Source organism: Sinocyclocheilus anshuiensis, unplaced genomic scaffold (genome assembly GCF_001515605.1).
Source record: "Sinocyclocheilus anshuiensis isolate Anshui unplaced genomic scaffold, SAMN03320099.WGS_v1.1 scaffold206, whole genome shotgun sequence".
Taxonomy (NCBI): domain Eukaryota; kingdom Metazoa; phylum Chordata; class Actinopteri; order Cypriniformes; family Cyprinidae; genus Sinocyclocheilus; species Sinocyclocheilus anshuiensis.
In genome coordinates, this window is record NW_015542358.1 from 935,861 (window position 1) to 948,950 (window position 13,090).

Sequence of the window (13,090 nt, forward strand, 5' to 3'; positions counted from 1 at the left end):
TTTTTTTTACTCTGTTTTCACTCAATTTTCAGTCAGAAATTGCTCGTAAATTTCACAAATAATTACAAAGAAATGGTAAGCAATTTAAGCAGGAATTTTGAAGCAGAAAGACTAAAATAGTATTTTCTCATAAAACATACTCCAATAATCCAAAATAATTTTTTAAAAAGTGTATCTACACTCTCAGGAAAAAAAAGGTACAAAAACGGGCAGTACCCTTTCAAAAAATATTATGTAAACTTTAGGTAATAGTCCTAATATGTTTCTTTAAGGTACTAATATGAATCCCTTAAGGCTAAATAAGGTACAAAGTTGTACCTTTTGTAAAGGGTACCACGCCAGTAACAGATTTTGTTCCATAAAAGCAAGACAAAGAGCACTAGTTACAGTGCAGCACGAGTTCAGTCATGTGCTGTAGGATCTGTGTAGACGCTGTGTAGATGGTGAAGTGCTGTCATCTCCACCATCTCCTGTCACAGACGAGTCCCCTGCTGCCACTGACTGCCTTTCACTCCACCGCTGTAAAATGTCTTAACTAGGAATAAAACCAGAAGTTTGATGTGACTCCGGTTGAGTCCTCTGTTCTGCGCCGGCAGCTCGTCAGTTACTGTCTGCACACTGTTACACATATTCAACAGCTGCTCTTTGGTCCTATTAGACAAGAAACACTGCATTTGTACAGGAGGATGCATGCATACACTGTTGAATTATTCATTGGGAAACATAAAGATATTCAGAAACAGGTGAGAGCATGGTTGTGTAAAATCTTGAGGGACTCATTTTACAGGAGCACATGCATTTTGAGAAGCCTGCGCGTACTGTTAAGTTCCTAATCATAAATAATTAAAATAATGGATTTCGATGGAAGTATGATGATGGAAGTGTTATTTTTTTTTTATCCACTTTTGTTTTATTAAAGAAAAGACAGAAATTATAAAGGAAAACAATTATCTTCTTGGTAAAATATATAATATTTTACTTTTAAAACATATATTTTACATATTTAGTTCAGAATATTAGACACATTAGCATATTAAACTGAAATACATAAATTAAGCCATGAATTTATTCATATTTGGCATAACTTTATTGTGCTAACACCAATGTTTCATGAGAGATCAGAAAGTCACCAGAGCAGCAGGTGAAATGTGTAAGAAAACGTCTGGAAAGCCTGTTATGTCATTTTTATGTTAGGTTATGCTATGTTATGTCATTGTAATGATAATTTGCTGAAAATGTCCTCACCTTCAGGCCATCCAAGATGTAGATGAGTTTGTTTCTTCATCAGATTTGGAGAAATGTAGCATTGCATCAGTGTCTCACCAATGGATGCTCTGCAGTGAATGGGTGCCGTCAGAATGAGAGTCCAAACAGCTGATAAAAACATCACAATAATCCACAAGTAATCCACACCACTCCAGTCCATCAGTTAACATATTGTAAAATGAAAAGCTGTGTGTTTGTATAAAACAAATCCATCGTTAAGGCATTTTTACTTTAAATCGTTGCTTCTGGCTAAAATTCAAGTCCATAATATCCATAATAACACTTCCTCCAGTGAAAAAGTCCATCTCCTGTCGTCTCTCACATCAAAATCCACACATTTTTCCACACTGTTTTCTCTTTTAAACGGTGGTTAATCAGTTCATATTGTCTCCTGATTCATATGAGATGACTTTTCCACTGGAGGAAGCATTATTATGGATAATGGACTCATATTTTAGATGGAAGAAATGGTTTGAAGTTTATATGGCCTTCAAGATGGATTTATTTCTTACACACATGCAGATTTTCACTTCACAAGATTATTAACTGATGGACTGGAGTGGTGTGGATTACTTGTGGATTATTGTGATGTTTTTATCAGCTGTTTGGACTCTCATTCTGACGGCACCCATTCACTGCAGAGCATCCATTGCTGAGACACTGATGCAATGCTACATTTCTCCAAATCTGATGAAGAAACAAACTCATCTACATCTTGGATGGTCTGAGCATGAGAACATCTTCAGCAAAGTTTCATTTTAAAGTGAACTATTCCTTTAAGAAATGTACTACAGTAACAACTCAAAGTTCTGTGTTTTGCCCTAAGCTGTGAGCAATGGAAATAGTCGTTTTGACGTGACATGTGGCCAAGTATGGTTACCCATACTAGGAATTAGTGCTCTGCATTTAACCCATCCTTAGTGCACACACACAGCAGTGAACACACACACCGTGAACACACACCCGGAGCAGTGGGCAGCCATTTATGCTGCGGCGCCCGGGGAGCAGTTGGGGGTTCGGTGCCTTGCTCAAGGGCACCTCAGTCGTGGTATTGAAGGTGGTAGAGAGCGCTGTACATTCACTCCCCCCCCCATCTACAATCCCTGCCGGTGCGAGACTCAAACCCGCAACCTTTGTGTAACCATTAGGCCACGACTTCCCCATGATGTTTTGCTTGTAAGCTTATATCTACCAATATTTAAGGACTCCAGTGGAGTCAGTCTCTCATCAGGCATGTGCAGCGTCCATGAATCAGCTCACAGCTTTGAATACATCAACTCAAAATATTATAATTCTTTTTTAGTTGACGATATCTGGCAAACACTAGAGCAATCCCGATTCAGACTTTATGCATAAACATTATTAGTTCAAGCACAGCACTAATCCTAAACTCAAATCTGTTGGCTTAGCCCATGGCGGCCTCTCACAGCAGACATCACATCTCCCTTCTGAAAGTAATTCACTGCATCCAATTATTTCAGCGCTTCTCCGTTCAAGAGCACTGTCCCAAACAGACCTTAAGAGGAAGCGCACGGCACATTGCGTTTTACACCCTTATTTATATTCTGTTTGATATGTTTATGCCTTGGGAATTGATGCAGCTTGTCTGTCGGTGGTTGTTCAGCACAAATCATGAAACCGAGTCTCTCAGTGGCCAGGAAAACTTCTTGACTTATTCTGGATTTCAGATATTATTTATTTATTTGCCAGTTCTGTTGGCTGCAATCTGTCGCTTTGAATACATACATATATATACATCAGTATAACAAGTTTGGAAACAATGGAAGTTAAATATATAATAATAAAAATTAGAAGCTTTTTTTTTAATTTATGACATGCCTAAACAAAAGAGCATTGTAGTCTATTTGCATGAATAATGTTATTGCACTGATGTCGATCAGCTGGTAACGGCTATGCAATGTGATATTTGGCCCAGTTTCACATTATCTGCTCAAAATACTTGTGCAGAATGGGAACAGAGACAGCTTTTGTCACAGTGGTACAGCAGTCTAGACTGCATCTTAAGACTGCATTTATTACCGTTTTGGCTAAACTATAGACTTACCCCCAAATACTGATCTGTTTCTTTTATTTTATGTTTTGATACAATGTGTATACAGTATATACATAAATGTGGGCGAAACTGGCATGGCAAACCCCCTACTTGTTATAATTGAAACCCCTAAATGTTTCATATGACTGACAACACTAGAACTATTGCATGTAACATGAATTGCTGGATGAGCTTTAGGTAAGGTTTGGTTTGGGTGCTGTAACAAATGTTTCCACTAGGTGAAGTTCATTTCCCATTTGTTTCTAATGCATTCATTTTTGACTGCAAGGAGTACAAGTGTTCCAAGTTTCCAAAACCTTTAGCAAGTTTTGTACCATTCCGATTAAGTAAAAAAAATAAATAAAATTTTAAGACATTTTTCAGTCAAAAATGGCTAAAGAGCACCAGAGTGTTAAATACTTTTGTTTGTTATGGCAATACATCTAAGAAATTTTAAAGGTATTTTTAAATATTATATTAATGCAGGACACAGACAAAGAATATACAACACTTACAACTTTATTGGTGTCAATGATTCCATGAAGAACATTTAGTGGAGCCTTTCCATTACACAAAAGTTCGTAATAAAGCTCTTCACACTAATAAAATATGATTCTTTTATGAAATGTTCTTTGTGGAACCAGAATGGTTCTTCTATTGCATCACTATTGCATACTGACCCTCCACTTGTTCCAAACCTGTGAGAGTTTCTTTCTTCTGTTATTTTGAAGAATGTTGCTAATCAGTTGACAAGAGCCATTGACTTCCATAGTATTTTTTCCATACTATGGAAGTCAATGGCTACCAGAAACAGTTTGGTTACCACCATTAAATAACAGAATGTTCGTTTTGGCTGAACTATCCCTTTTAAGGTGAATAATTACTGACCTATTTCAAACACAGTATCAATCTAAGACAATGCATTATTTCTTCTGCTCCTCTCATCTTTTACTCTAGTTTCCCTCCTCCGCCTCTTCCCCGGGGAGCCCTTCAGTTTTCTGCCACAGACGTGGAGTAGTAATGCCAATCACACAGCCAGCGATTCTCTTCCCAGCATTCCCACTGCGTTTGCTCTCCTCATCTGACCCCATTCCCAGATCGTCCTCCTTCTCATGAACCACCACCGCGCGTCCCAGAACGGATTGACCCCCGAACAGCTTGGCCTCCGGGAGCTTCTGGAACTTCCTTATAACTCCTTGCTCGGAAACAAAGTTGCCCAGGTCTCCGAGATGACCAGGATGGTCAACCTCCCACGGATTGTAATGAGGACCAGCAGTGACGCACCCTTGACTGAGGTCTCCATACTGATGGATGTGGATGGCGCGCGCTTGCTGATCATCGGCAGGCAAACCACGGAGGTTGAGCTTCACTTCTAGAGTGCCATTGGGAAAGATCTGCTTGAAGAGCACCTGCCCAAAGATCTGTGGCTGGCTGGCTGGTAAATTAGGGACGGGAGTTACTTCACAAGTGGCGTAGATTGTGTTGTTGAACTCCACGACTTCTGGCTTTGGAGCTTCGACGATCTCAAGAACAGGACTGCCAGAGAACTCTCCACTTTGTATATGCAGCGCCAGCAACATCAGAGGGAATTTTAGGATGATTTTCTCCATGTTGCGGTTTAAAGCCTAGAATGAAGAGTGGAATCAGTGAAATCATGCAATTTTAGCAATGTAGTATTTTTGATAGAGGAGCAATTCAAAGAAATAGTTCCAGTGAGTGCACACATCAAAGTTCTCAGTTTTGTTCTTCTCTTCTCTGCATTAGGCACATTTCAAAGCTTTCTTCCAGGGAGCTTTGTGGGGGAAAGTTGCATTAGCTTGAAATCGCACAGCCAGATTAGATTGCATTAAGGGCAAAATGGAACAACCATGTGAAAATACTTTTTTTTTTTTTTAATTGCTATGTACACTTGTGAACAACAGATGTTCTTTATATTGAATGTGCACTTGTAGTGTGCTTCGAATCTTGAAAGTATATATAAAAAAAACATGTACTTGCAGATATAAAATTAACTATATAAAAGTCTACTTAAAGAGAGACACTTTCATGACTGTTTTTCTTAACACACTTAAATATACTTTTAAAAAGTGAGCCAATAATGTCAAATTAAAAAGTAGATTTTAAATTAGATCATGTTTTAATTATCTTTTGTAGTGCTTTAAAGAAGTACGGTTGACATACTAAAGCACATAACTGTAAAAGTGTTATTCAGTATTACATTTAAAGTTAAAGATATTTTAAATGCACTGAATTGCAACTCCATCATTATAAATGTGTTATTACAAATGCATTTAAATACATGACATACAAGTTTCAAAGGAAAAGACATTAAAGTATATTTTAGTTTGCCATAAATTCTTGTCAGTACATTCAGCAGTACTTTAACCATATTTCAAAAACAACTGAAGTAATTATAAAATTACATATATAGAAGTCCTACAAAAGCACTCTAAAATTCAGATCATTGCATTTAATATAAATGTAAACTATAATGCGTTTCATTCAGTTGCAATTATTTTCATAACATGTACTCTTTTTAAAAGTATGTGGAAGTCTACTTTTTAACGAGGGAAAGTTAAAAAGACAAAATATTAATGTTTTTGTTTAACACTCTATGATGTTTTATTTATAGATAAATCTTGACAGCTTTTCTTGCACATTCTGTCTAGTATTATTAGCTACGCCACCAAAAAAGAAGAAAAAATAAATAAATCAAAGGAAAGACCACTACAAAAAGCCACATTGCTGATTAGTCAACGTCAAGTCAATATTTGCACAAGCTATCAATGAAAAAAAAAAATTATAATAGTAAAATAAAATTGAAAAACAGTGAAGGTACATTACCATATCGAAATGTTGTCCTGGAACAGTGTGCAGACTGAATATTGCAGTCACAAGATTTTTGCAAAGCTTAATCCGTGTGCTGGCGTGGAGAGAACGTGCACTTGTGATCAAACTTTGTACTATTGATTGGCTGCTCTTCTGAAAACTCATGTAGAGCTTACAAGTTAACCATGATAACACTCCTAGTTATGTTTGGTTACAGTTATTTTACAGTACAGACAGTCTCAAAGTTTTAAGTAAATGAGGCATATTAACCCTCATGTTGTGTTCCAGTCGTTTTGACCCAGAGAGGATTTTGTTTTTGCCAAAAACGCTAGTTAATATTATCACATTGGACTAAAACTTACTGATTTTGCTCACACAGTGAATATTAACTTATCATTTTTTTCTTTAGAATTTTTGTACTTTTCTGGGATATTTTCCCTCTACCTTGTTACACTTGTGGTGTTTGGAGTCAAAAATGACTGGCCTCCAAAAATACTTTCTTGCTATGCTATATTATTACAATATATTATATTCAATCTTTTTATCAGCTTGTTTTCTTTCAATTGCACACACTGTAAAAGAAATCTGTTAAAATAAAAGGGCACAATTTACTGTATTAATGCGAAGGAATTTTCTGTATTTATTATTTTGGAGGTGTTTTTATTGTTAAATTTTGTGTGTTAAAATTTTGTGTTAAATTTTCCATTTCATTGCATTGTGTTTTATCGTTAACAGAAATGTCCATAAAATGTATGTATAATGTCCAGGAAGAAAATTACCAGTACATTTTCCTTTTTTTTTTAACAGGTGCAGGTTTTGTATTTGTTTTGGAAATGATTGCTCATAGGCCTCGTTAATCTGATTTTTTTTTTTTTTTTTAATAAAAAAAAAAAAAACACAAATGTTTGTTTGTTTTTTTACTCAAAAACATAAGCTCAGATCAATGAGGCCTACGACCAGTTGAGCCCAAAAAGAAAAACAAAACCTGTGCTAATTGAAAGAAGACAAGTTGACAAAAAGATTGAATGCAGGATTTGGAAATATTATAGCATAATGAGAGATTTACAAGCAATTATTAAAAGGCTGGTCATTTTTGACCAGGAACACCAAATTAGGTCAAGGATTTCCAGCACAGCATTTGTTACATAAGAGTTTTGTTGTTAGTTGTGCTTCAATTGTTAGTTATCTTACAAAAAACTGATTTTACAACATGTTCTGTAAATGCAACTCCACTTGAAGTTCATTCCTAACCACGCTTCATAAGGGACTGTCATAAGTGAATATCTCACAGTTGTTCTGTTTCAAGAAACCATTTCTGCAGACTCTGTCTTAAACCTGACAAGCCTATTTCACAAGCAACTGGCCTGTTATTTAATTGTCTGTGAAAGCAGAAATAAAAAAGGCCTGTATTTCAGATTTATACAGAGAGCAGTGCAAAGTCTTGTTAACGTTAACTTTGTTTTTCCCATCACCATCAATTCCCAGCCGCGAGCAATGATCCAGTTGCTATTATGTAGCTTGTTAGCCATGCCTAGGCTGTGTAATTACCTGTGTCGACGGCAATGATTGTCTTCTGCACTAACTGATTCATTGCAGTATATTATCACAGTCTGTCTGAGATGTACAAGAGCTCAGTATATTCTGAGACTTCATTCAGGATACTCTCACAGGATGCCAGTACAGGTTTTGATGATTTCCCAATTTAACTGTTGACTAATGTGGGAATAATACTGTAAAGTGATTTCTGAAAATCTTCACATAAATAATATGCATAGTGAAAATTGGATATTTGCTGCAGGCAATAACATCAGATTTGTGATAATACGTAGTAGATCATTTATGTCTGAGACATCTTTTAGTGAAAATGATAGTTAATCCAGAAATAAACATTCAATTATTTACTCACCTGCATGTCACATTTTCTGTTTGTTTTCAGATCTGTTTCCCTGTTCTGTTCATGTCTGTCAGCTTTCTATTAGTTTAGTTCTCCTCGGTTCCCTGCTTGTTTGTTTCCATGGTTACTGATTAATTTGAGTCCTCAGTTCAGGTGTGTCGTGTTTGGTTCTTCCTTTGTTCTACTTTGTATTTAAGCCCTCAGTTTTCCTTTCACTTTTGTCTTGCATTGATTCTGTTTCCGTTTGATTTGAGTTGGAGTGGTTGTATTTTCTCCTGCTTTATGTTTTGAGTTTTATTAAAAAGACTTCCGAGGATCTCCGTTGTTGTGTGCTTCATTACAGCCCTCAACCCATGACGGCATATTGTTGTAAACATAAATGTAGATAAAACCTGCATACTCCTGCATGCACATAATTGTATTGAATGTGCACTTGTAATTTAGGACGGGAAGAGCTAAATAAACGTATCACTTCATCCAAACCAACAATGTGTTTATTAGATCCAGTACCCACTAAATTACTGAAAGAGTTATTACCTGTAGCAGAAGAACCGCTTCTCAATATTATTAACTCGTCATTATCTCTAGGTCTCATCCCACAACCCTTCAAGCTGGCGGTTATTAAGCCTCTTATTAAGAAACCACAACTAGATCCTAGTGAACTGGCAAATTACAGACCCATTTCAAATCTCCCGTTTTATGGCTAAATATGCTCCTTCCTGCAAACAAAATGATATCTATGAATAATTTCCAGGTTTCAGGCCCCATCATAGCACAGAAACTGCACTTGTTAAAATTACAAATGACTTGCTTCTTGCGTCAGACCAAGGCTGCATCTCATTGCTAGTTTTACTTGATCTTGGTGCTGCGTTTGACACTATAGATCATGCCATACTCATAGATCGATTACAAAACTATACAGGTATTCAAGGGCAGGCTTTAAGATGGTTTAGATCCTACTTGCCAGATCATTATCACTTTGTTTATTTAAACAGGGAATCATCTCAATTAATGCCAGTAAAGTATGGAGTGCCGCAAGGATCTGTCTTAGGCCCTCTGCTATTTTCAATATACAATGTTGCACATTGGTAATATTATTTGAAAATATGGGATTAGTTTCCATTGTTATGCTGATGATACTCAACTATACTATATATTTCAACAAGACCAGATGAAACTTCTAAAGTATCTAAGCTAACAAAGTCTGTTAAAAATGTAAAAAATTGGATGACCAATAATTTTCTCCTACTAAATTCGGATAAGACAGAGATATTGCTTATTGGACCAAAATAAATAAATAAATAAATAAACAAAAATAAAAAAAACAGTACATGGAATCTCTTAGATTACAATTTGCATCTAGACAGATTTACTGTTACTTCCTCTACAGTCAAAAAATGTGGGTGTTATATTAGACAGCAACTTCAGATTTCTGAAAATCAGATTTCCCATGTTACAAAAACAGCATTCTTCCATCTTAGAAACAAATTTCCTCTGAGGACAATAAAGAAATGAAATGAAATGATCTTAGAAACATTGCCAAACTACGGAACATGTTACCTGTTTCTGATGCAGAAAAGCTAGTTCATGCATTCATGACCTCTAGACTGGACTATTATAATGCACTGCTAGGTGGTTTTCCTGCATCTTCAATAAACAAGCTACAGGTAGTCCAAAATGCAGTGGCTAGAGTCCTTACCAGGTAAAGAAAATATTATCTTATTACCCCAATTTTAGTCTCTACACTGACTAACTATTAAGTTCCATATCAGTTACAAAATATTACTATACTTATAAGGCCCTAAATGGGTTAGCTCCTAGTCTTCTACCACGCTACAATCCATCATGCTCCCTAAGGTCACAAAACTCTGGACTTTTGGTAGTACCTAGGATAGCAAAGTCCACTAAAGCTAGAGTTAGAGCTTTTTCGCATTTGGCTCCTCTGTTAACTCTGGGACAGCCTTCCTGATAACGTTCGGGGTTCAGACACATTCTCTCTGTTTAAATCTAGATTAAAGACACATCTCTTTAACCAAGCATTCACATAATGTATCTCATAACCTTATATATATCTCATAATGCTTGGGTTGAACACATGATTTTGCTTGGTTGGAACAGCAGCTACGCTAATTATGTCTCTATTTGTTTCTCGGTTTCTGCTGGGATTGACATCCCGTGGTAACTAGGATTTACACAAGCTTCAGTCTGGATCCAGAACACCTGAGAAGAGATGATGCCAACCCCTCAGAGGACCTCAGATGATGCCAACCCTGAAACAACACACAGAACTACCACATTTTGCTATAAGTTTAATTGCATCAAATAATAATTGCTGCTATAGTGTTCACCATCTGTTTGAATACATGTCATTAACTAACTGCATGATTTGTACTGTATATTTCTGCCATATAGACATCACCTTGACAGTCACCGCTAATAAGCTACTGCTAAATATAATGTAGAAAGTTTAATTTTCTGTGAAGTTGCTTTGCAACGATTTGTGTATCGTGAAAAGCGCTATACAAATAAACGTGAATTTAAAAGTACTAGAACTCTTAAAAGTATTTTTAAACTGTACTTGCAGATGCATATGATGAAATAAAAGGCCACTTAAGTGTACTTAAAAAGAGACATTTTCATGTTTTTTTCCTTTACAAATATATAAAATAAGATCAAAAGAAATATACATTTGAAATCATTATTTTTTTGTCATGCTTTAAAGATTTTGATGTGCTTACTAACATACTAAAGCACATGCAAATATATTGATTACAATTTTAACTCTAGTCTAGTGTGTTATTCAATATCACATTTAAGCTAAATATATTTTAAATGTACTTTTTATGAAAATAAAACAACTGGCTGTTCCTTTTAACTACAGTTAATTACTTAAAATAAAAAAATCCAGCAGTTACAAAGAAAATCCAAGGACACAAACTCTGCAGCGCCCCATGCGGCGAATGCCGGAACTACTGAGCGGTCTGCTTTATTTGGCGCTAGATATAATATCCTCCGGTACTGTATGCAGACAACCCACAACGTGCATTATTTAGTATACATCTTTTGCATCCAAAGCCAAAATATACTGCAATGAATAATATGCATAATCAGAGGTGTCTGCTCTAGTGTTGCTCTTCAGTGCACTTGAAATAATAGTGATGAGGTAAGTACTTCCGGTCGCCATATTGTCTTTTAGCCGTGCATGAGAGAAAGCAGTGGCTGCGCTGGAGAAACCGACCAAACTCTTTTCTCTTTTGCCTTATTAATATTTCTATTACGAGATGTCAAAACGGCATCGGTTGGATTTAGGCGATGATTATTCGTCGAGCAAGAAGAGGTCATCTGACGGGTATGCTGAGCTGGAGGAGTGTTTTAGCAGTGAGCGGCTAGGTTGTGCTAGCATGTTCACACTCTGTGCTCGTGTGGGTTTAATACTGCACAGATAGTGACATCGTTGCTAACACATATTGTATATCAAACGCACGCTTGCTTTCCGAAGAGGTTATTGTAGCTCGTTGTTTGTACAGAAGCGTGAGAGTCTTTGTGACTGATGCCGCTAGCACGTGCGCTGCTGCTGAGGCGTTTTGACGTACAACTGACACTATTTACATTTCTCTTGTTTTTTTTTTTTGGAGTAGTTACTTTATTTTTCTGGTTTGCAGTGTGTAAAGAAGCAGACATGAAGCCTGTGTGAAGCATAGTTAGGCCGCTAAATGAGCAGCGGATGATGTTGAGTGTAAATATGTTGTGTACTCGTGACTTTGCCGGTGTTGGAATGTGGCACAACTAGGCTCTGAAACTGTCCTCAAAAAACTAACTATAAAAAAGTAAAATGTTTAGTGTTTGGGATGTGAGCGTGTCATTTCTGCGATCTTATGTTAATGAGGCTGGGTTTTGGCTGCTGAAGCGCGGCTTGCTTTGTTTATCTTTGGTTTTCAGTGACATTGTATTATTTTTTAAAATATATTTGTATTAATTGCTCATAGTTTGGGTTTAATGTAGTTATAAGTAGTAGTTCTAAATGAGTCGTTCTGTTATGCCGGATCTTTTAAACGACTCAGTTGAATCGGTTCTCGGTAGTGTTCTAAACGATTCGTTAACCTGAGTGAATCGGTTCGGTCGTCAACTTGTTGAACTGATGGATGGATGATAAGAGTTAAAGGGATAGTTAACCCAAAAATAAAATTTGATGTTTATCTGCTTACCCCCAGGGCCTCCAAGATGTAGGTGACTTTGTTTCTTCAGTAGAACACAAATGATGATTTTTAACCGTTACAGTCTATCAGTCGTATAATGCATGGCAATGGTAACAAAATCTATGAGAGTAAAAAAAACATGCACAGACAAATCCAAATTAAACCCTGCGGCTCGTGATGACACATTGATGTCCTAAGACACGAAACGATCGGTTTGTTCCAGAAACCGAACAGTATTTATATAATTTTTTACCTCTAATACGCCACTATGTCCAACTGTCTTTGGGCGCGCGCAGGCATGCGGTGCGTGAGGTGTGTACGCGCTCTGGCGTAGTTTACGCAAGCGCCAGAAGTGATCTCTCGCGCGTATACGTCACTCATTGTTTACACAGTGCACAAACATTGTAAGTACGACGGCTAATCAAAATGGTACTTACTTGCGCTTATCCGGATTGTTCAAACCAACTTAAAACTAAAAGATTACGTTCTGTCGCGCAAACTCATTCGGGAGTGGTGACTTTCCACGTATTCCCAACTTCTGAGCCTGCTGGCCTGAAGTTATGGTTGATTGCTCTTCGGCTGGATATCAACACACCCATTAACGTAAACTATGCCAGAGCGTGTACACACCTCACGCACCGGATGCCGTGCGCGCGCCCAAAGACAGGTGGACATAGTGGCGTATTAGAGGTAAAAAGTGATATAAATACTGTTCGGTTTCTCGCACAAACCAATCGTTTCGTGTCTTAGGACATCAATGTGTCGTCACGAGCCGCAGGGTTTAATTTGGATTTGTCTGTGCATGTTTTTTTTACTCTCATAGATTTTGTTACCATTGCCATGCATTATACG

The 13,090-nt window shown here is 36.9% G+C and overlaps 2 protein-coding genes across 4 annotated transcripts in view; one reads left to right on the plus strand and one right to left on the minus strand.

The window, feature by feature from the left end:
- Positions 1-4,257: 4,257 nt before the first annotated feature.
- The window catches only part of sod3a (superoxide dismutase 3, extracellular a), a 10,672-nt gene continuing 1,839 nt past the window's right edge, over positions 4,258-13,090 (minus strand). The window contains exons 2-4 of one of the 3 annotated variants that reach the window (XM_016490655.1): positions 11,454-11,459; positions 7,134-7,138; positions 4,258-4,944 (exon numbers count right to left, since the gene is read on the minus strand). In XM_016490655.1, the coding sequence (XP_016346141.1) occupies positions 4,273-4,929 (657 nt within the window). In that variant the 5' untranslated portion in view covers positions 4,930-4,944; positions 7,134-7,138; positions 11,454-11,459 and the 3' untranslated portion in view covers positions 4,258-4,272. Of the gene's footprint in view, positions 4,945-6,163; positions 6,229-7,133; positions 7,139-8,054; positions 8,076-11,453; positions 11,460-13,090 lie in introns of those variants that run through there. The other 2 variants (XM_016490653.1, XM_016490654.1) reach the window with 2 other exon arrangements.
- The window catches only part of dhx15 (DEAH (Asp-Glu-Ala-His) box helicase 15), a 39,807-nt gene continuing 37,934 nt past the window's right edge, over positions 11,218-13,090 (plus strand). The window contains exon 1 of the mRNA XM_016490652.1: positions 11,218-11,391. Coding sequence (XP_016346138.1) covers positions 11,324-11,391 — 68 coding nt within the window. The 5' untranslated portion in view covers positions 11,218-11,323. The remainder of the gene's footprint in view (positions 11,392-13,090) is intronic.